The 19,249-nt window shown below is 43.1% G+C and overlaps 1 protein-coding gene across 2 annotated transcripts; it reads left to right on the top strand.

The window, feature by feature from the left end:
* The first annotated feature begins 1,490 nt into the window (after positions 1-1,490).
* oplah (5-oxoprolinase, ATP-hydrolysing) lies at positions 1,491-17,549 on the top strand. 2 transcript variants are annotated; one of them, XM_034706929.1, is made up of 28 exons: positions 1,491-1,600; positions 2,461-2,669; positions 2,839-3,030; positions 3,854-3,968; positions 4,369-4,492; positions 4,950-5,145; positions 5,301-5,466; positions 5,807-5,945; positions 7,278-7,345; positions 7,868-8,043; positions 8,126-8,251; positions 8,350-8,462; positions 8,639-8,809; positions 8,897-9,034; positions 9,213-9,351; positions 9,476-9,588; positions 11,158-11,309; positions 11,400-11,560; positions 11,657-11,758; positions 11,855-12,029; positions 13,386-13,570; positions 13,663-13,809; positions 13,907-14,041; positions 14,129-14,278; positions 14,389-14,546; positions 14,643-14,803; positions 14,939-15,036; positions 15,375-17,549. In XM_034706929.1, exons 2-28 carry the CDS (start codon positions 2,499-2,501, stop codon positions 15,522-15,524), a joined length of 3,921 nt encoding a protein of 1,306 aa, XP_034562820.1. In that variant the 5' UTR covers positions 1,491-1,600; positions 2,461-2,498; the 3' UTR covers positions 15,525-17,549. The 2 variants fall into 2 exon arrangements, with proteins under 2 accessions (XP_034562820.1, XP_034562819.1); XM_034706928.1 differs by having other exon boundaries at positions 8,123-8,251.
* The last annotated feature ends 1,700 nt before the right edge of the window (positions 17,550-19,249 follow it).

Here is a 19,249-nt window from a genome sequence, read left to right as displayed (position 1 = left end):
ATTAACAAAGACCCAACATCAAGACAGGATAAGATCCAGTCCCATCTTACAGACAGGACTCAGTCTGATCTCATCTTAATCCACCATGAGCAGAGCACTTTGCAGCATTTAGCAAGTTACAGTGGCAAGGACAAACTTCCTTTAACAGGCAGAAACCTCCAGCAGGACCAGACTCATGTTAGACACACATCTGCTGAGGCCGTGTTGGAGAGAGGGATAGAGGGAGATGAAGAGAGAGAGATGATAGTGGTGAGACGGATAGTAGAGGTTGTAGCAGCTGGAGTCTGGCATGTCAACAGCAGCAGACCGTCTACGGCAGAGATCCAGAGGAACCTACGAGACAAGGGAGCTCAGGGACTCCAGAAAGGTCTATGGTTAGTAACTTTAATGGGACAGGAAGAGTTACAGTGAGTGACAGGCAGACAGAGAGGGGAGAGAGAGGGAAAGACAGGATCCTGGTGTGCCAGTTCCCCCGGCAGTCTAACCCTATAGCAGCATAACTAAGAGCTGGTCCAAACTTGTCCTGCTTTGATAAGACACTTATATAAGATTGTGTCTCCTTTCTTATTCAAACTTTTATGACTAATAGTAAAAATATTTTTATATGTTTTAGGACCCCTTTCTGTTATCATCCAACTTTTCTCCGCCATGAGTGACCCTGTTCATGTCTCTATCTTGTGGAAAAAACATCCACTCGGATTCAAGGATTAACTGCGATGGCCCTGAAGTACAAATCACAACTGTAAATCAGAAAACAAAACAGCAATTGTTTATGTTGTGGACTATCATAAAGCATATCCAGTATCACGTCACGTCCCGTTGTGTTTTCTGAATTGCCGTTGTGATTTGCACTTCAGGGCCACTTAACTGATTACATTTGTGGGAGTTAAGGATAGTGGTCCAGCTGAGCCCCAGACAGACCAAACTAGAGAAACTAGTCCATACCACAAGGGCCAATAAAAACCCTAGTCCTGTTCACAAGGTAGACATGGAGAATAAGGCCTACACGGATTTCAAAAAGACATATAGACAGAATATATAGTGTGATTTCAGATTATTGTCTCAACATATGATATATTAAATAGACATATGATCATAATCTCTGACATTATGTGTCACCAACAGGATCAAAGAAGGAACAAATTGGATTATAATAAACACAAGACCACTGGATTGTCTCTGTTGCCCCTAGTGGAGGCTCCTAATAGACGTGGTCAGACTGTGAACTGGCATCAGGCCATGCAGCTATCCGGGCTCTCTGCACACGTGTCGACTCAGCGACACTGACACCTGGTGAAGATTACCTGCAACTACAGGCTGATAATAATACTCAGATAAAGGTGTAATCTTAGACAATAATCGATTAACAGTAATTACAAAGATACAGACATGAAGGGAACGTTTTTGTCTTGCACTCATGACCCCTGTTTCGGCAGCATGTCTCATTGGGCTGCTCTCAGCTGGGGGCGGGGTTTAACCCTCGCTCAGCATATAGAAATAGGTCTGACTTCTTCGATGTGTATCATGACGGTAGAAGGAAGATAGGTGAAGGGAGGACTACCTGAAAGCTACCGGATGATTACAGGATCAACAATCACAGGTGAGTTTACATGTCTGTTCGGGTGCTGTGATATTATTGAAGCCTTTTTGTGTGCTGATCTGTATTCAGCACATGCACACTGTTCAGACACGAGCTGCACCGTTACCGACAGCATGACCTTATTAATAGCACACATCGTTTGCCCTGAGTTATTATCTCCTCATTAATCCACGGCTGTGTCTTTATTTCTCTTCTCTACACTGGAGTGGGTTAGTTCTGCACATGCTGCACCGAGGCTACGCTCTGCTTATCTGACATTATGGTGGCTTAACACCTCATTCACATTCTTGCAGGGATTCCCTGAGGATTGCATGTTGTTCTGGGATGCAATACCCCTTTAAAAATACCGCTAATTATCAGATCAAGCAAAAAAAGCATGCATGTGGGAACTCAGAATGGGGAAATTCCTTATAAAAGATGCAGAAATCCTGTAAATGATGATCACAATGAGGTTAAATTAGAGGGATAAGCTGAATACAGTTCCAGTAATGCCTTGAATGTCATAAAGAAACAAAGTTTAAGTAAAGATAGCATATGGTGAGGTATTAAGATGCATGACTATGCATTGCATAGTAAGACAAATTGTGCTGCAAAGTATGTGAGATGTTTGAAGCAAAATGTCAAGCCAAACAAAAACCTGAAGATGTCCAGCCAAAGAGAGAAACAGAATATTATGAGAGGACATAAAAGAGGGAGTGTCTTCTATAAACTGAGAGGGGTTTGGTTTGAAATGCATGCAGAGGAGTTCACAGTACTAGTTTCACTGTTCAGAATATGTGAATGAACAAGTTCTGTTCTTATCAGTATGTTCTTATAAAGAGGATGTAATAAACTCACCTCTCTCACCTTGGTAACACCAGCTAGTTAAAGTCTCAGAAGCAGCTCCTCTTTGATCACTATGGCTGAGACTACGGGGAAATTCGACTTTGCCATCGACCGGGGTGGCACCTTCACCGATGTGTTCGCCCGGCTGCCTGATGGTCGAGAGAGAGTCCTGAAGCTGCTGTCCCGGGATCCCCAGAATTACAGAGATGCTCCCACTGAGGGGATCCGCAGAGTCCTGGAGGAGGTAACGTGTGTTGTGTATTTAGGCTTTTGTAACTGCATGATTTCTTTACACACTGAGTTTTCTTAAACTGAATGTTCTTAAAAACAAACATGTAAAATGCTTCAATGAGACAAAGACAGCTGTCTGCTCAGTTTATTATAAATGCATATTTATGTGTGTTTATTGACAGGAAACCGGGCGCGTCTTCCCTCGTGACCAGCCTGTTGACACCTCTCTGATTGGCTGGATCCGAATGGGCACGACCGTGGCGACCAACGCTCTGCTGGAGAGGGAGGGAGAGAAGACCGCCCTGCTGGTCACAAAGGGCTTTAAGGACTTGCTGCACATTGGCACGCAGGCCAGGCCAAAGCTGTTTGACTTGGTTTGTAACGCTTGTATTTGTAACCTGTTCATACATACATGAGTGTTTGAAATTCAAAGATACAAAGAGCACTGAGATGCTTATGCAACATGAAAACATGATGTGGTTTCTTTGAGTAACAGAGGTCTGAGTCTAGTATCCCTGCAGCTCAGGGTTTAGTCATTATCTGTTACAAAAACACAGGGGCAGGTTTTGGAGTTTGTCCTCAGACCAGATGTACCATTTAGAATTTAGGTTGTCACTAATCTACTGTATGAAGTCAATACTCTGTCACAGAACAAGCTGTCAGAGGTCCAGTGATAGAATGTCACAGAACAAGCTGTCAGAGGTCCAGTGATAGAAAAGACTCCATGAGATTAAACTTAAAATAGTCTGACCTACCTGGCAGCTCACCTTGAAGTGTGCGTCCCCCCACAAGGTCCTAAAACAAACCTCCCCCCGCTCTGTAGTGTGTGAAGACTTAACTAGTTGTTGCTGTTGTGATGATCTGTTTAGGGTGCAAGTATGCTTGTGTGAGCTGAGTAAACAAGGAATTATGCCGACCATTAGTCAGCCTATGTAGAGTTGGACGTCCCCAGGTCACACTGGTGCAGGTAGAAGTCACAGAGATAGAGAATGTGGGTCAAAGTGCAGCATTTCTGAGACCATGGCAGCGGATTGTATCTTCACCTTAAAGTCTGAATGAAGGAAAATCCCTCTACATCCATGTTTGATGATATTTGAGGAACAGTTTTTTGCATTCATGTTCTGAGATCACCTGCTTTGAATTTACACAGCGTGTGTGTGTGTGTGTGTGTGTGTGTGTTTGTGTGTGTGCATACAGGAGGTGGCAGTTCCTGAAGTGCTCTACGAAGAGGTGGTAGAGGTGGATGAGCGAGTTGTGCTGAAGCAAGATGGCTGCCAGCTGCCGAGGAGAGATCCCAGACGTATTGTCACAGGTCTGAAACTGATACTAAAGCTTCAGGTGTTTGCTGTAAATCCAAAACACGTCAAAGACCTTGTTTATTTGTTTGTTTGTTAACTATTAGATGGATGATTATCAACTTGGTACGCACATTGATTGACCCTAACCCAGGATTGTTGCAGCTTAGCTCATATCTTTTACCGAGCCCCTTCATGTTAAGCTAATGCAACCTAACTGTTTGACTAACACAAGTCCACAGTGATACTACAAAAGCTCTTTAAGGCCTGTCTTTACACCTATTTTACCCCTTATTGTGTTGGAAGAGTTATGTCAATGATATACATTAAAACAGGCTTCTCATTCTCATCACTGCTCTGTAAAAGAGAGTTTAAAATAACCCTGATGTATAATCTGTATGTGCTGCTGTCTCTCAGGCAGTACCGGAGACTCTCTGGAGGTGTGGAAGGAGCTCGATCTGGAGAAAGTGGAAAAGGACCTGAGAGGAGTTCTGTCTCGGGGGATCAGCGGCCTGGCTGTGCTCCTGCTGCACTCTTACACGTCAGTAGTTCAGCTGGTCTTCTCACAGGTTCCAGGTGTATGTGCTTGTGATTGTAATCTGATCACTTGTTCCCTCTTTCTTTCATTGGAACAACCTGGAACATTTTTATTAGTTCTTTAAGTTTCTTACTGACTCTGCACATGTGGAACATTTTGTTTCAGTGCGCTCTTATGTAAGATTTGCTCTGAGCGTCTCTGTGAGTGTAGAAGTATGTACTCTGTACATGTCAGAAGTGTCTGGTGTCAAATAGCCTGTTTCTATTGTATAGGGAGCCCATGTGGTTTACTGGGTGGAAAGTCATAGCTGCACTCTGATTGGTTCACTGAAATCCAATCACAGATGCTGCACTGTTCAGACCAGTTTGAATGAAGAAAGTTATAAAACCAAAAGATTTGAATGAAAATATGAAGAAGACTTTAACTTCATTTCTTTCCACTCTGTTTCTGTTTCCTGCAGATGGTCTGATCATGAGAAGGCTGTAGGCACTCTGGCGCGTCGTCTGGGCTTCACCCAGGTGTCTTTGTCCAGTGAGGTCATGCCTATGGTGCGAGCGGTGCCTCGGGGATACACCGTCTGTGCAGACGCCTACCTCACACCCAAAATCCATCAGTATTTGAAAGGCTTCACTTCTGGCTTCAAGGGTGGCTTAAAGGTGTGTTTCATGTATTAAAATGTCAGTATTCTTGCAGAAACAAAGTCACATATTGGAGGTCTACAGTGTATCCTCCACCTTAATGACGACTGGTGTTGTAGCCTTTGAGTGTCAGTTAATGACTCGCTCCGTCTCCTGCTTCGATCCGTCCTCAGGATGTGGACGTGCTCTTCATGCAGTCAGACGGCGGTCTGACTCCCATGGAGCAGTTCTGCGGCTCTCGGGCTGTTCTGTCCGGCCCAGCGGGAGGTGTTGTGGGATACGCCATCACGTCTTACAGCCAGCTTGAGGAAAAGCCTGTGATTGGCTTCGACATGGGCGGTGAGTCGGAGGAGTGCTGAGGATTACTGTTACTATCTCAGACAATTACTGAGTGCATCGACTATGAGAGGAACTTCCTTGTATTGTTTAGTACTTCTTTGATTTCATTGTTCACCAGCCGTCCAAACTGACTCCAATTTGATTTATTACATATGGATTGTGCGTTTATTTCTTACTTTCTGTTACAGGTGTTAAACATGGTAGTGTAACACGTATATTCATTGATAAAGGGAAAGGCAACACATCTTGTATCCGTATTTAAAACACAACAAACGCTCACTCATACCGCCTACAGCTTTTCATGCTTCATGCACTCCTAACCTGCCATGCTTCACTGCAGGAACATCCACTGATGTGAGTCGCTACGCAGGCCAGTATGAACACGTGTTTGAGGCTACCACAGCTGGAGTCACCCTGCAGGCGCCTCAGCTGGACATCAACACTGTGGCTGCAGGTGGAGGATCACGACTCTTCTTCAGGTCAGTTTGTCCAGCCTTGTCTTAGACGTGTTTCTTTGTGTATCACATGTTTCATTATAAAAACATGTCATTTCCTTTTGCGTTTATTAAAAAAAAACAATAAAATGTCTTTTATAACTTTAGGGAGAACTGCAAAAAACATGTAAGATTGACTTGAGTGATGTTATTTGAGTCAATTATATGTATGTCTGCAGACAACAAGCTTCAAGGGCAAAGAAAAACCTGTGGGAGTTGTTAGACCTCTGTTAGATACATTAGCCATTACAAGAGCTTAATCACTGACCTGACTGTCTGCAGTGCTGTTGCATTGTGGGTAATGTAGGCACCAGCTATTCAATTAAATTAAATTCAAAACCTTTATTTATTCTTGAAAAGACATTGAGATTTCCCTCATTTACAATGTCATTGAGATCAACGGAACAATGAACACATAATTATTCACAAAACAATAGATTCATTAAAACAGATACAATTTGAGACACAGTGGTCAAAGATCAAAGTCTTAAACTCTGCAAAGGAGGGGATATGTTAGAGGGTATTCCACAGTTTAGGGGCATTGATCTATTGACCAGGAACAAAGCATGTTGTATCAATCTGCTGCCAGATTTTGACAATAAGAACATTATTTGGAGGAAACAGGAATGCATCAATGTCTGAAAGCTTATTTGTTGCACATGATTAAACTGTAAAAACATAATTGATGCTTCAGTATCTTACTGGTGGATCAATAGTTGTGGGATGAACGTGCAATTCTTTAGTTTAGTTTATTAGTTTCTTTGACAGGCACCATGCACAACACAGAGTTAGCTTTGGAGCTAGTTTGCATCTGTGGTCCCCGAGTAAGAAGATCTAAAAACGAACTATACAAACAATCTAATGAACAGCATGTCACATTAAAACATATATCTTTAAGGCTGTTGTATGCAAAAGTTAAATCACTGATGACATGGCTCGTTTGCCAGTGATTTAAGCTTCTTTTAAAAACACTGAAGCTTGTGCAGGCTCTGATATTTGTCATAAATGAGTTTCCCTTTTCTGCAGCAGAGACTGAAAATGCAGATCGTCCAAAAGCAGTTTTCTTAAATTTAGCTGATCCCTAGCGTTGTTCTTGCAGAGTGACACACATTGTTTAAGTGGTGCTGCCTGATCATGACAAATGAATTATGTGAGTGAAGCACTTACATTAGGTTAGACTTCATGTTAAGCTGCGTTATAGATGGCGTCAGTTTTCTTCCGTTTTAAACAAAGTTGATATTTTTAAAATATTAGAGATCCAATTTGAACAATTTGATTGTATTTCCTTCCTTTCTTTCACCTTCACTTCTCTCTCAGATCGGGGATGTTTGTGGTTGGACCTGAGTCTGCAGGTGCACATCCAGGACCATCCTGCTACAGGAAAGGTAACACATATTTTGTTTCTGTTTAAGGATTTTTAACTCTTTTCTCTGATTCTTTTTGTTTCCAACTTGGGAGATAGATAACTTTACATTTCTCACAAAAATCCACTCACGAGTCAGGACTTCTGTAGTCTCATGTCCTGTTCTTCCCTCCCCCGTTCTTCTGGATTGATAATCTGGTTCAGCTGTGTGAAGGGAAATTGGCTTTATTCCAAGTTTAGGATGATATATTATAGCTTGCCTCTCAGTTCTCAGTTTGAGCCGTGATGTGGGCGTGAACAAAAAGAAACTTGACATGTCATGTTGATAGACCCTGTGGGAGAGTTGGGTGGTGCTTAGAGTCATGTGATAAAACAGGGTCTCTGCTGCCTTTTAACAGGGACACACAGTCCTAACTGAATCTCACAACTGATTCTTACATACAAGACTTCAACACCATGTACAGCATCACATACAACGCCCTGGATGTGTTTGTAGAACAGCATGGATGTGGAAGAATGTAACACTGATGTTTGATTTCCACAGGTGGTCCTCTGACTGTAACGGATGCTAACTTAGCCCTGGGTCGCCTCCTCCCCTCCTTCTTCCCAAAGATCTTCGGACCCGGGGAGAACGAGCCTCTGTCTTCAGAAGAAACCATGAAGCACTTCCATCGTCTGACCCAGGAGATCAACCTCTTCTTGTCTTCGAATCAGTCACAGGCAATGATCTTTATTGAAGGCACAGTTTCAAATCTAATGTAGAAGATAAAGCTGACGTTTTGTGTTTCATTTCCATTAGCAGGTTAGCACCAACGGGGCTAACCACTCCCACAAACAAACATCAGAGATGAGCGTGGAGGAGGTCGCGATGGGATTCATACGTGTTGCTAATGAGGCCATGTGTCGGCCAATCAGAGCTCTCACACAGGTATCCATCTTGGATTTGAGGGTGAACTAATAACACTAACCAAGGAAGATTCTGTCAAACCTTACTTTTTATTTCTCTTTCATCCCTCTCTCTTAAAGGCTAAAGGCCATGACACATCTAAGCATGTGTTGGCGTGTTTCGGGGGGGCAGGTGGCCAACATGCCTGTGCTATAGCTCGAGCCCTGGGCATGAAGACCGTCTTCATCCATAAGTACATTATATTTATTCAAGGGATCATTGTTTTCGTTCTTTTAAATTATTGATGACAGCAGAGGAAGTTAAATACATGTAGCTCTTGAATCCAAGGCAGGCAAGAGTTCATCATCACCTCCCAGCACATTGTGTTGTATCACCTGGCTCTAACACGATTTGTGTTGCGTGTTGCAGATACAGCGGCGTGTTGTCCGCCTATGGTCTGGCTCTAGCTGACGTGGTGGAGGAGATGCAGGAGCCCTGTTCACTGCAGTACGAGCAGAACTCTTTCAAGGAGCTGGATCAGAGGGTGGAGCGACTCTCAAAGCGCTGCCATGACACCCTGTGTGCACGTGGATTCACCAGGTCAGCAGAAATATAAGCTCTGATACTCGATGAAAGCGTGCACGTTTATAAAGTAATGACGCAGTAATGCAGCCTTGTCCTCTCCAGCGATCAGATCAGCACTGAGGTGTTCCTCCACCTGCGTTACAAGGGCACCGACTGCGCTCTCATGGTGACTGCTGCCGGTCATCCTCGCAACCCCCAGTCCTGCCTGGCTGGGGATTTCCGCAGCGCCTTCACTAAGCGGTCAGTTTGTTCATCACTGTTACAACATAATGTCTGCAACATGCAGTATATTCACCTACCTCTCTGTTAACAACATCTGCAGATACAGCACCAATTTACTGTGTCATTTTCCCACCTCATCATGTCCTGGATTCAAACTACAGATGGTTTACACGGCCCTCTAACCTTTCTCTTGTAGTTACCTGAAGGAGTTTGGTTTCACTATCCCAGACAGACCCATCATGGTTGATGACATCAGAGTGAGGGGTTGTGGGAAATCTGGTATCAAATCTGTGTATAAAACTAAGATGGGACACGGACAGGCCAAACCAGTGACGGTACATGGACACACTCTGTAACACAGGAATTATCTGGTTCTCTTGATTTCCCCATCTGACCTTTGAACTTTCTGCTCTTCAGACTTCGATCTTTCATAGATTTTGTGTTTGTCACTCTCTGTAGAAGACCAAGTGTTACTTTGAGGAGGGTTACCTGGACACCAGTGTTTATCTGTGGGAGGAGCTGCCCTGCGGTCACAGCATCCAGGGACCGGCTATTATCATTGACAAGAACAGGCAAGCACCCTCCCCTCACTGCTCTCATTCCTTTCAAAACAAATATTAATGAAGCAGGTTTTTAGCCAAAATATATCAGACCACTATCAGATTCTTTCTCTTGTGCGCTGCTCTGTTTTGTCAGTTTGCTGGTCTCAAAGTACAGCAGTGAAATACACCACGTCCATGTTTTCTGTAATCCAAACAACTCAAAGCAGCTGATTTGTCTTCAGATGAATGTGTCATCAGTCTCAGGAGAAACATTTGCTCAAATAATCTTTCATTCTTGTCATGTTAGCTGTTCTTCCAAATTATATTGAGTTCAAATTGTATGTATTAAAACAAATCAGTTCCTGAAAAATAAGGGCAGCTGATTTAGAAGACTTCAAATGTTATCATACTGTGTCAGATACATATGTTATCATACAATCAACCAATCAATCAATGAATCAATCTTTATGTAATGTTATCCTCAGACTCTTTCCAACAGAGCAGGTCTAGACCGTACTCTATGTTCTATTATTAACAAAGACCCAACATCAAGACAGGATAAGATCCAGTCCCATCTTACAGACAGGACTCAGTCTGATCTCATCTTAATAATCCACCATGAGCAGAGCACTTTGCAGCATTTAGCAAGTTACAGTGGCAAGGACAAACTTCCTTTAACAGGCAGAAACCTCCAGCAGGACCAGACTCATGTTAGACACACAGTGGTGAGACCGAGTTGGAGAGAGGGAGATGAAGAGAGAGAGAAATGAACCAGTAAATATTAGTATCAAAACAGATATTGAGTCAGCAGCTCCCATATATTGAAGGAGTCAGAACTGAAGCATAACTGTATAGAAATACGGATGACACTGCATTTGCATTTTACAAAAGTGAAGCCAAAATACAGCTGGTGATGGGCTCTGACATTTTGCACTGGCGACGTATTTAGAGCCAAGGCATGGGAATGAATGATCTGGCTGGTAGAGCTGCACAGTTGACTTCACGTACCAACATCTAACCAAAACACACATCTCACTTATCAGAAAACGCATCTAACTTACCGTTCCAACAGCAAAGATCTGTCTGGTTGGTCCTGTTCACAGAACAACAGATCCCTACTTTGATTTGAAGCAGACACTCACAGTTACAGAAAGTTAAATGACTCTTGTGTTTATTATGTTATCTGTCTACATTCCTCTTCTACTCTGATCACCCAGTACAGAACGCTGAGAGAGCCAGAAAAATATGACATGTTATGGTTTTTGAGTTTGAACCATGCCCTATCTGATATAAAGGAGAAGGCGGGCTTTATGACCTTTACAGCAGCCAGCCACCAGGGGGAGCAGTAAAAAGTATTGGCTTCACTTTTGAGGAGTTGTTGTTTTGACCATCTCATACAGTCTTCAGTTTAGAGTTTAGAGTTCAAAAAGTGATCAGGATATCCCTACTGTCTTATTATTGTTTCATCGTTTCTCTTTTAAATTGTATGTGAAGACACATTCTGGACTCTACTTTATTAAGCGGAGCGTGGTTATAATATTTTAAATGTTGCAGTAATATTTCTTGTAATGATGTGTTTTCTGCATTCTTCTCCTTCAGTACCATCCTGGTGGAGCCGTGTTGTGAGGCTCGTCTGACAGAGGGGGGCGATGTTTGCATGACTGTGGGCTCCGACCCTCACTGCATCCTCGGCACTGAGCTCAACACCGTACAGCTCTCCATCTTCTCGCATCGCTTCATGAGCATCGCAGGTACGTATATCAGGTGTGATGGCTGTAACGTTTTCTGATTTCCTGTCCGCTCTCCTGACTTGTTTCTACATCTCTATCTCTCCTCTACAGAACAGATGGGTCGAGTTCTCCAAAGAACCTCCATCTCCACCAACATCAAGGAGCGTCTAGACTTCTCCTGTGCTGTTTTTGGACCAGACGGTGGATTAGTGTCCAATGCGCCCCACATTCCTGTACACCTGGGGGCCATGCAGGAGACCGTTCAGTACCAGGTGAGGAGTTTGTACCAAGTGTGTTTCTGAGTTTAGACAAATAACTTCAACAGTAAAGAATGAACAGAAAGGATGTGTTTCTTCCTCTCTGTGCAGATCAAATCCATGGGCACCAAGTTGAAAGAAGGTGATGTGATCCTGAGTAACCATCCGTCTGCTGGAGGCAGCCACCTCCCCGACCTCACAGTCATCACACCGGTCTGTCTCTCCAGCTCTCTTTATCCTTTCTCTGTACGACATCACTCTTCTCTTTACTGCATCAGTTAATTTCTATCTCCATCCGTTCCCTCACAGGTGTTCAGGAAAGGTGTGAGCGGGCCGGTGTTCTTTGTAGCCAGCAGGGGGCACCATGCCGACATCGGAGGCATTACTCCAGGATCCATGCCCCCACACTCCACCTCCCTGCAGCAAGAGGGAGCCGTCTTCACTTCCTTTAAACTCGTCACCGGTGGCGTCTTCCAGGAGGAAGGTAAGAGAGGGGAGATGAAGCCGGGAGGAATGTAAGGGAGTGCATGACACGAGCAGAGCTGCATCCGTCAATCAGACAAGATGAAGAGTTTATGCTTTTATTCTTTGTAATGATGCTGCTGAAGGAGGAGTGTTTCAAACTCCAGAGAGTTTGCTTATTGTAGAGAAATAAATACACCTTCCACTTTACAAAGCAAATCAACTTGTTTGAGATATATAATCAATCTTTATGTATATAGCGCCAAATCCCAACAAATGTTATCCTCAGACTCTGTCCAAACAGAGCAGGTCTAGACCGTACTCTATGTTCTATTATTAACAAAGACCCAACATCAAGACAGGATAAGATCCAGTCCCATCTTACAGACAGGACTCAGTCTGATCTCATCTTAATCCACCATGAGCAGAGCACTTTGCAGCATTTAGCAAGTTATAGTGGCAAGGACAAACTTCCTTTAACAGGCAGAAACCTCCAGCAGGACCAGACTCATGTAAGACACACATCTGCTGAGACCGTGTTGGAGAGAGGGATAGAGGGAGATGAATAGAGAGAGTGATGATAGTGGTGAGATGGATAGTAATAGTTGTAGCAGCTGGAGTCTGGCACGTCCACAGCAGCAGGCCGTCTACGGCAGAGATCCAGAGTAACCTACGAGACAAGGGAGCTCAGGGACTCCAGAAAGGTCTATGGTTAGTAACTTTAATGAGACAGGAAGAGTTAAAGTAAGAGACAGGCAGATGGAAGAGAGAGAGGGAAAGACAGGATCCCAGTGTGTCAGTTCCCCCGGCAGTCTAAGCCTATAGCAGCATAACTAAGAGTTGGTCCAAGCCTAAGCCAGCTCTAACTATAAGCTTTGTCAAAAAGGAAAGTTTGAAGCCTACTCTTAAAAGTAGAGAGGGTGTCTTGCTAAATTGGGCAGATTTGGAAAACAAACAGTGAGCATAAATCATTTTAATTTAGTCTTTTATGATTATTAAGGATGTTTTGTGCAGCTCATATCTTGCATAATGTGGTTGATACATTACTCATCTTTCTCCAGGTTTTTCTTCTACAAAAGTGAGCTTTTGTAGAACATTGAGTTAAAAGCAAACACTGGCTGTCTGACAAGTTTAGGACAAAGAAAAAGATGCCTGAGGGGATGGTTTGGCATTTCTTTGTATATGTAAAACAATACTGAGCATAAATGTGCAAAAACTCCAGAATAGTCCTTTAATAACATCTGATAAATCAATGGGATTAATCTTCCTTTTTATTCTCATTTACATAAACACAATGAGAACACTTTTACCTCCTTTAACACATCACACTGTCTCTGCTCTTGATTCCTCCCTCGTCTGCTCCCTCTCTCCATATCAGCTGTAACTGAAGCTCTGATGGCTCCGGCCCAGTACCCAGACTGCTCTGGAACTCGTAATCTCCATGACAACCTGTCAGACCTGCGGGCTCAGGTGGCGGCCAATCAGAGAGGCAGCCAGCTGGTGGGGGAGTTGATTGACAGCTACGGGTTAGCTGTGGTCCAGGCCTACATGGGGTACATTCAGGTACTTGTGGATACACATAAAACAAACAGGCTGTTGTTATTCTGCGGAGCTGTCATTGTTTATTTTGTTTGTTTGTTTGTTTGTTTGTTTAGAGTAATGCAGAGCTAGCAGTGAGAGACATGCTGAGAGACTTTGCATGCCGTCGAAGGCAGCAGACTGGCTCCTTAGAGGTGGAGTCTGAGGATTTCATGGATGATGGGACGCCAATCAGACTGTGTGTTCAGATTAATGAGGACAAGGTGAGGAGGGATAGATGGAAACACGTGCACTGAAGAGGGAAGTCTGCTAAATCTGAAAATAAATGCTCAGTAAATATAAAAACCTCCATCCCTACAGGGCAGCGCAGTGTTTGACTTCACAGGGACGGGAACAGAGGTGTGGGGTAACTGCAACGCTCCACGTGCCATCACCCTCTCTGCCCTCATCTACTGCCTGCGCTGCATGGTCGGACAGGACATCCCCCTCAACCAGGTAAGTCAATTTACTGTAAGGCCTCAGGGGAGTTTTAAAAAGTCTAAGGTTTGACTTTCATATCTTTTGTTTGTGTTCCATATCCAGGGCTGCCTCGCACCGATCAAAGTCATCGTCCCTCCTGGCTCCATCCTTCAGCCTTCCCAGAATGCAGCTGTGGTTGGAGGAAATGTGCTCACATCCCAGAGGGTGGTTGATGTCATCTTCAGGGCGTTCGAGGTGTGCGCCGCTTCACAGGTACATAAAAGTTTTTCACTACAAAGTTAATTCAACTCCAACTGGACCGTGTTTGTGTCCATGTGTTTGTGTCTCCAGTTGTTTTTTATGATCATGTCTTTTTTCTCCAGGGTTGCATGAACAACATTTCATTCGGCAGCGAGAAGGTCGGCTACTACGAGACAGTTGCTGGTGGAGCAGGGGCGGGGCCAGGCTGGAAGGGACGGAGTGGAGTTCACAGTCACATGACCAACACCCGAATCACTGACCCTGAGATTCTGGAGAAAAGGTCAGGCATGATTGGAATCAGTTAAGGCTTACATTTGTTGTGACCAGATGTTTTTTATGATATTCCTCTTGTTGTGTTTTACCATCTGGTGATCAGATATCCAGTTATTTTGGATCACTTCTCTCTGCGGCCCGGCTCAGGGGGAGCAGGAAGATACCATGGTGGAGACGGTGTGATACGGAAACTTCTCTTCAGGAGCAAAGTGGTGTTGTCTGTTCTGACAGAGAGGCGCTCCACCCGCCCATACGGCCTCAAGGGTAATCTTTGGCTCTAAAAGTTCCCTGCAGACATGTCCACACCCTGACTGCCTCACTGAATGAGCAAAGGCTGTTTATTTTGTTACTTTGATAACATGAAACTCAGAGACTGTAAGCCTTTCTTTCTTCTAACAGGAGGTGAGGACGGAGCAGCAGGGATGAATCTGCTGCACAGAGCAGACGGTCGAGTCCTCAACCTGGGAGCCAAAACCAGTGTCAGTCTGCAGCCTGGGGTAAGATTGCACAATGTGTGTGTGAAAAATGTTAATAAGTATCTTCTGTATGATAAAACATGCTTCCCAATGACAGAAAATCCTTCCAAAGTAAATGTCAGTAACATTAAATTAAGTCTAACATCATACAAAATGAGAGCAGTCACATGAAAATGAGTTGGGACTTCAGAGATACGTAAAACCCTGACATGCTGCATCATTTCTGCAGTCTTACAGAAAAAAAAGCACATAAGAAAACTCATCAAACACACACTGGTTCATCTTAAAGTTTGTGTTTTAGTTGACTTGACTGCTCCTATGAAGGGATTTCAGCTCTGTGTCTGTGTCTCCCCCTACAGGACATGTTTTGCCTCTACACCCCTGGAGGAGGAGGATATGGAGGAGAGGACGACACAAGGAGACCTCAAAACAAGCGTAGGCGCTTGAATGAGACCTTCCCTGAGAGAGGCAGTGTTTTTGAATACAGAATGGCACAAGAGGGAGTGTGAGAGGAAACTGGAGAGGGAGAGGGAAAGAGAGAAGTCAGAGGAGGAGAAGAACATTGGAAGGGAGATCACAGGAGTTAAAGCACATAGAGAGAAAAGGTACTTTGGTACCACTGAATGTTTCCAGCTTGTCAGAGTTTCAATGTGAGAAATAAAAAGACAAATCCTAGAGTTAGATTGCAAACACATTAAAAGCTTCGATGTAGGCAACAACAGAAATGTGACGTGATTAATGAGAAACTTTTAAAAAGTAAAACCAAATGATAGATAACTAATAGCGGATTAGTTAGAGTTATGAGGGACAAATAGAATGTGTTGCTCATATAAGTTGGACACTCCGCATGCAGGGGCGTATCCACAGGGTAGTCCAGGGATGGGAACCCCCTCCCCCCTTCTAAATCTGATTTCTCATCCCAGTTGCTACCCAAAAATCCTCAGCTATGATTGGCTGTTTTCCTTGTAAGAGTTAAGATTGATGTTAAAACTGACTGTTGGGGCAGTATTGCAGCAGGCTGCGAGAAGCTGTCTTTGCATTTAATGACCTAAAAACATTTTGATTCTGTAACAGTGACTTAACAAAAGCCATGACACCTTTGGATGTATTGCATCAGTAATGGTGTAATGTTGGTGTCCAAGTGTGCTCTTTGATATTATGCTACAGTGTCATGGAAGTATTAGAGGAACAAAGTGTAAACACACACACATGCACACACAGCACTGTTATACACTGCCACCACCTCGCTCCGTTAGTGCCTCTAAAGGAGGATCTGGTGGAACAGCTCCGCTCCTCCATGTTTTCTCTGTGTTAAACCTGGTTTATACTTCTGCGTTGACTCCATAGCTACGCTGTTGTACCAGATAAATATTAAGCAGCAGTTGATCATGCTGCAGTTATTGGAAAGAAGAAAAGAAAGGAGACATGGGCGATATAATGTATGACCAGCAATGTACAGCGATTCTGGAAATATGTTGCTATCCAGCGGACAAACCACGGGGCTCACAGTCCGTCATTTCGACGCATCGTCACACTTTTGGGGAGGTGCATGTATCTGTCTGTCCAGACCCAACTCGGTCGAGGCATAATGGCTGTCTAACACGAGTCTGGTTCTGCTCGAGGTTTCTGTCTGTTAAAAGGAAGTTTTTCCTCGCCACTATAACTAGCTAAACACTGCGATGTGCAATGCTCATGATGGATTAAAATGGGGTCAGACTGAGTCTTACCCTGTCTTGGTGTTGGGTCTCTGTTCATAATTTGACATAGAGTGGTCTAGACCTCCTATGTTTGTAAAAGCATCTTTAGATAACGTTTGTTTTGATTTGGCCCAATACAAATAAAGGTTGATTGATGATTAATTGATGTAAGATTACGTGCACAGGCATACATACAGCATATGGCATAGAGTTGCTGTAGAAGTATAAACCTGTCTTTGCACATTGCAGATTAGGCAAAACAGGAGCGTAAATACCCAGCCTAGAAGTGGCAGCTATCGTGGCACATTCCTTTTGTCAGTACTTGAAACTGTTTCTCTGGACAGGCGTCTTCTATTTGCATCTTTGCTTTTTCAAAGTTTACAAATTAAACACAAGAAAATAACTTCAGTCTGATTTTAACTCTATTAATATACTACATGTCACTATGCATAGACCATGGCCCCAGTGGGTCCCCCCAGTCAAAGAGGTCTGGACACGCCCTTGTCCACATGAGAGCAGGAATGAGTTTGACTCTAATATCTTTTTAACTTACTGATTTAAAAATCACTAACACTGAGCAGATTAGTAAACCCCATTTTCAAAACACTTAACCCTGTGTTTATCTGATTCTGTGTTGACTCCAGATTTGCTGTTTGGTAAAAGATAACCTTTATTTTTGTGTATCGAAATGTTCTTCAGTTGATGAAAACTGAACTGTGATAGCTAAAGGTTGTTCCAGTTTTAAAAAAATCATATGGCTGTTTTCCTCTCTAACACCCAAAACATGGAGTTTTATTCTTCTGTTTTTTAGCACAAAAATAAACCCAATTTATACCAGTTACATTGTCCTGTGTCTTGTATGTGTTTTGTTTTAAAGACAGGACTAAGTGACAAAAAAGAAAACGTGTAATATGTGAGTCGATATTGACACTTATCTTGGATACCTGGTTTGGTACGCCAGTAGTTCACTCACACACAGACCACCAAAGCTCAGTGTGAACCCTGCCAGTCATACATGTAAATTCATGAGCTTGAGTGTTCAGAAACAACCCGGAGAGGTTTTGTGTTTGGGGGAAGGGGACATGTCCCTGTTAGAGTGGTGTCCCCTCCTCCCACCTTTGGGTGAAAAGGAAGAGGGACGGTGAGGGAGTGCAGGCATGCGTAGGCTGTTGATAAAAGATAGAGGGCACAGCAGTGGAAGCAGCAGGAGGCTGACGGCTGTTCAACGTTGATGTAAATCAGCCGGCTCTGAATCTGTTATTTGTGTGTGTGTGCATGCGTGTGTGTGTGTGTGCGTGTGTGTGCGTATGTGTGCGTGTGTGTGTGTGTGTGTGTGTGTGTGTGTGTGTGTGTGTGTGTGTTTTGCAGGCCTCAAATACAAAGGACATGGACTATGGATCAAAGATAGTTTTCTTTCCAGATCACAATCCCTGTGATAAAACAATTTGTCATAATGAGAGGATATGAGACTCACCCCCCTGCTGCTGCTGTTGCTGCTGCTGCTGCTGCCAGCAACAACCTCTCCATCTTTATACTTCATCCACACCTCATCAGGAAGTGTGCTTAGACTGTAGGAGAGTGTGACAACAGAAACACTTATTTGAGCCATAATATGTCTGCGATAAATTCCAATAGTTAATTTGTGTGATTATGCTCTATGGCGCTTTGATGCACTAACTTGCACTTTAGTATAACTTATTATGCTCTTGTGATGTATTATTGTTTTCATTGTCATGCTACCATGATGTACTGTTTTCATGAACTCTGTTTTGACATGCCGGGGACTACGGATGAAAATTAGCCTTATGGCTAACTCTGGCATATTTACATTGATGCAAAGGCTGAAATGTTCATTAAAATGCACTGTCCCTTTAATAAATAAATAAATAAGAATGGGAATAAAATGGCTAACATAAAACAGGAATTTTGTATTGGTAGAGTGCAAATCCTCTGATGAATAAGCAACGTTTGAAGTCTCTTTTCTTCAACATTTATAATTACTTTGAAAGACTGAGCTAACTGAAGTCAGTCAGTCCACAACTGGGAGCTAGCTTATCAAATGTTAGCATGCTAGCACACATATTAGACATTAGCACTCTGAGATACCAAGCTAACCAATGAGTCTTTCATGTTAACTTGGTACTTCTAAAATTATAATGTACACAGTTCTTCCCCATTATAGTTCTTAACCTGAGTATATTTTGTCATCTTATACTTCCCAACATGTCAAGGGGATATACTGTTGCTCTCCTTTCACTTGGACAGCTGCTGTTATTTTGATAGCAAATATAGGCTACTAGAAAACCCTTTATGATTTCATACAACAGGACCTATTTTAGATACAATTTTAGAAGTTATTACAACTTTTATGGATACACTATCATGGTTTAATAACCAAGAAACAGTTATGTCCATTTTAAAGACATTAAATTGAACATCAAGCGAATTTACAAATTGAGACTAAATGAAAAATAATCTGAAATTTAACATATTTTATCAGCATTGCAGTGTTTCAAAGTGGGGGTTTGATTGGACCA

The sequence above is a fragment of the Notolabrus celidotus genome, chromosome 17, assembly GCF_009762535.1.
Source record: "Notolabrus celidotus isolate fNotCel1 chromosome 17, fNotCel1.pri, whole genome shotgun sequence".
Taxonomy (NCBI): Eukaryota; Metazoa; Chordata; class Actinopteri; order Labriformes; family Labridae; genus Notolabrus; species Notolabrus celidotus.
Note: the sequence above shows the minus strand (reverse complement) of the source record. Positions and strands in the feature narration are given on the sequence as shown.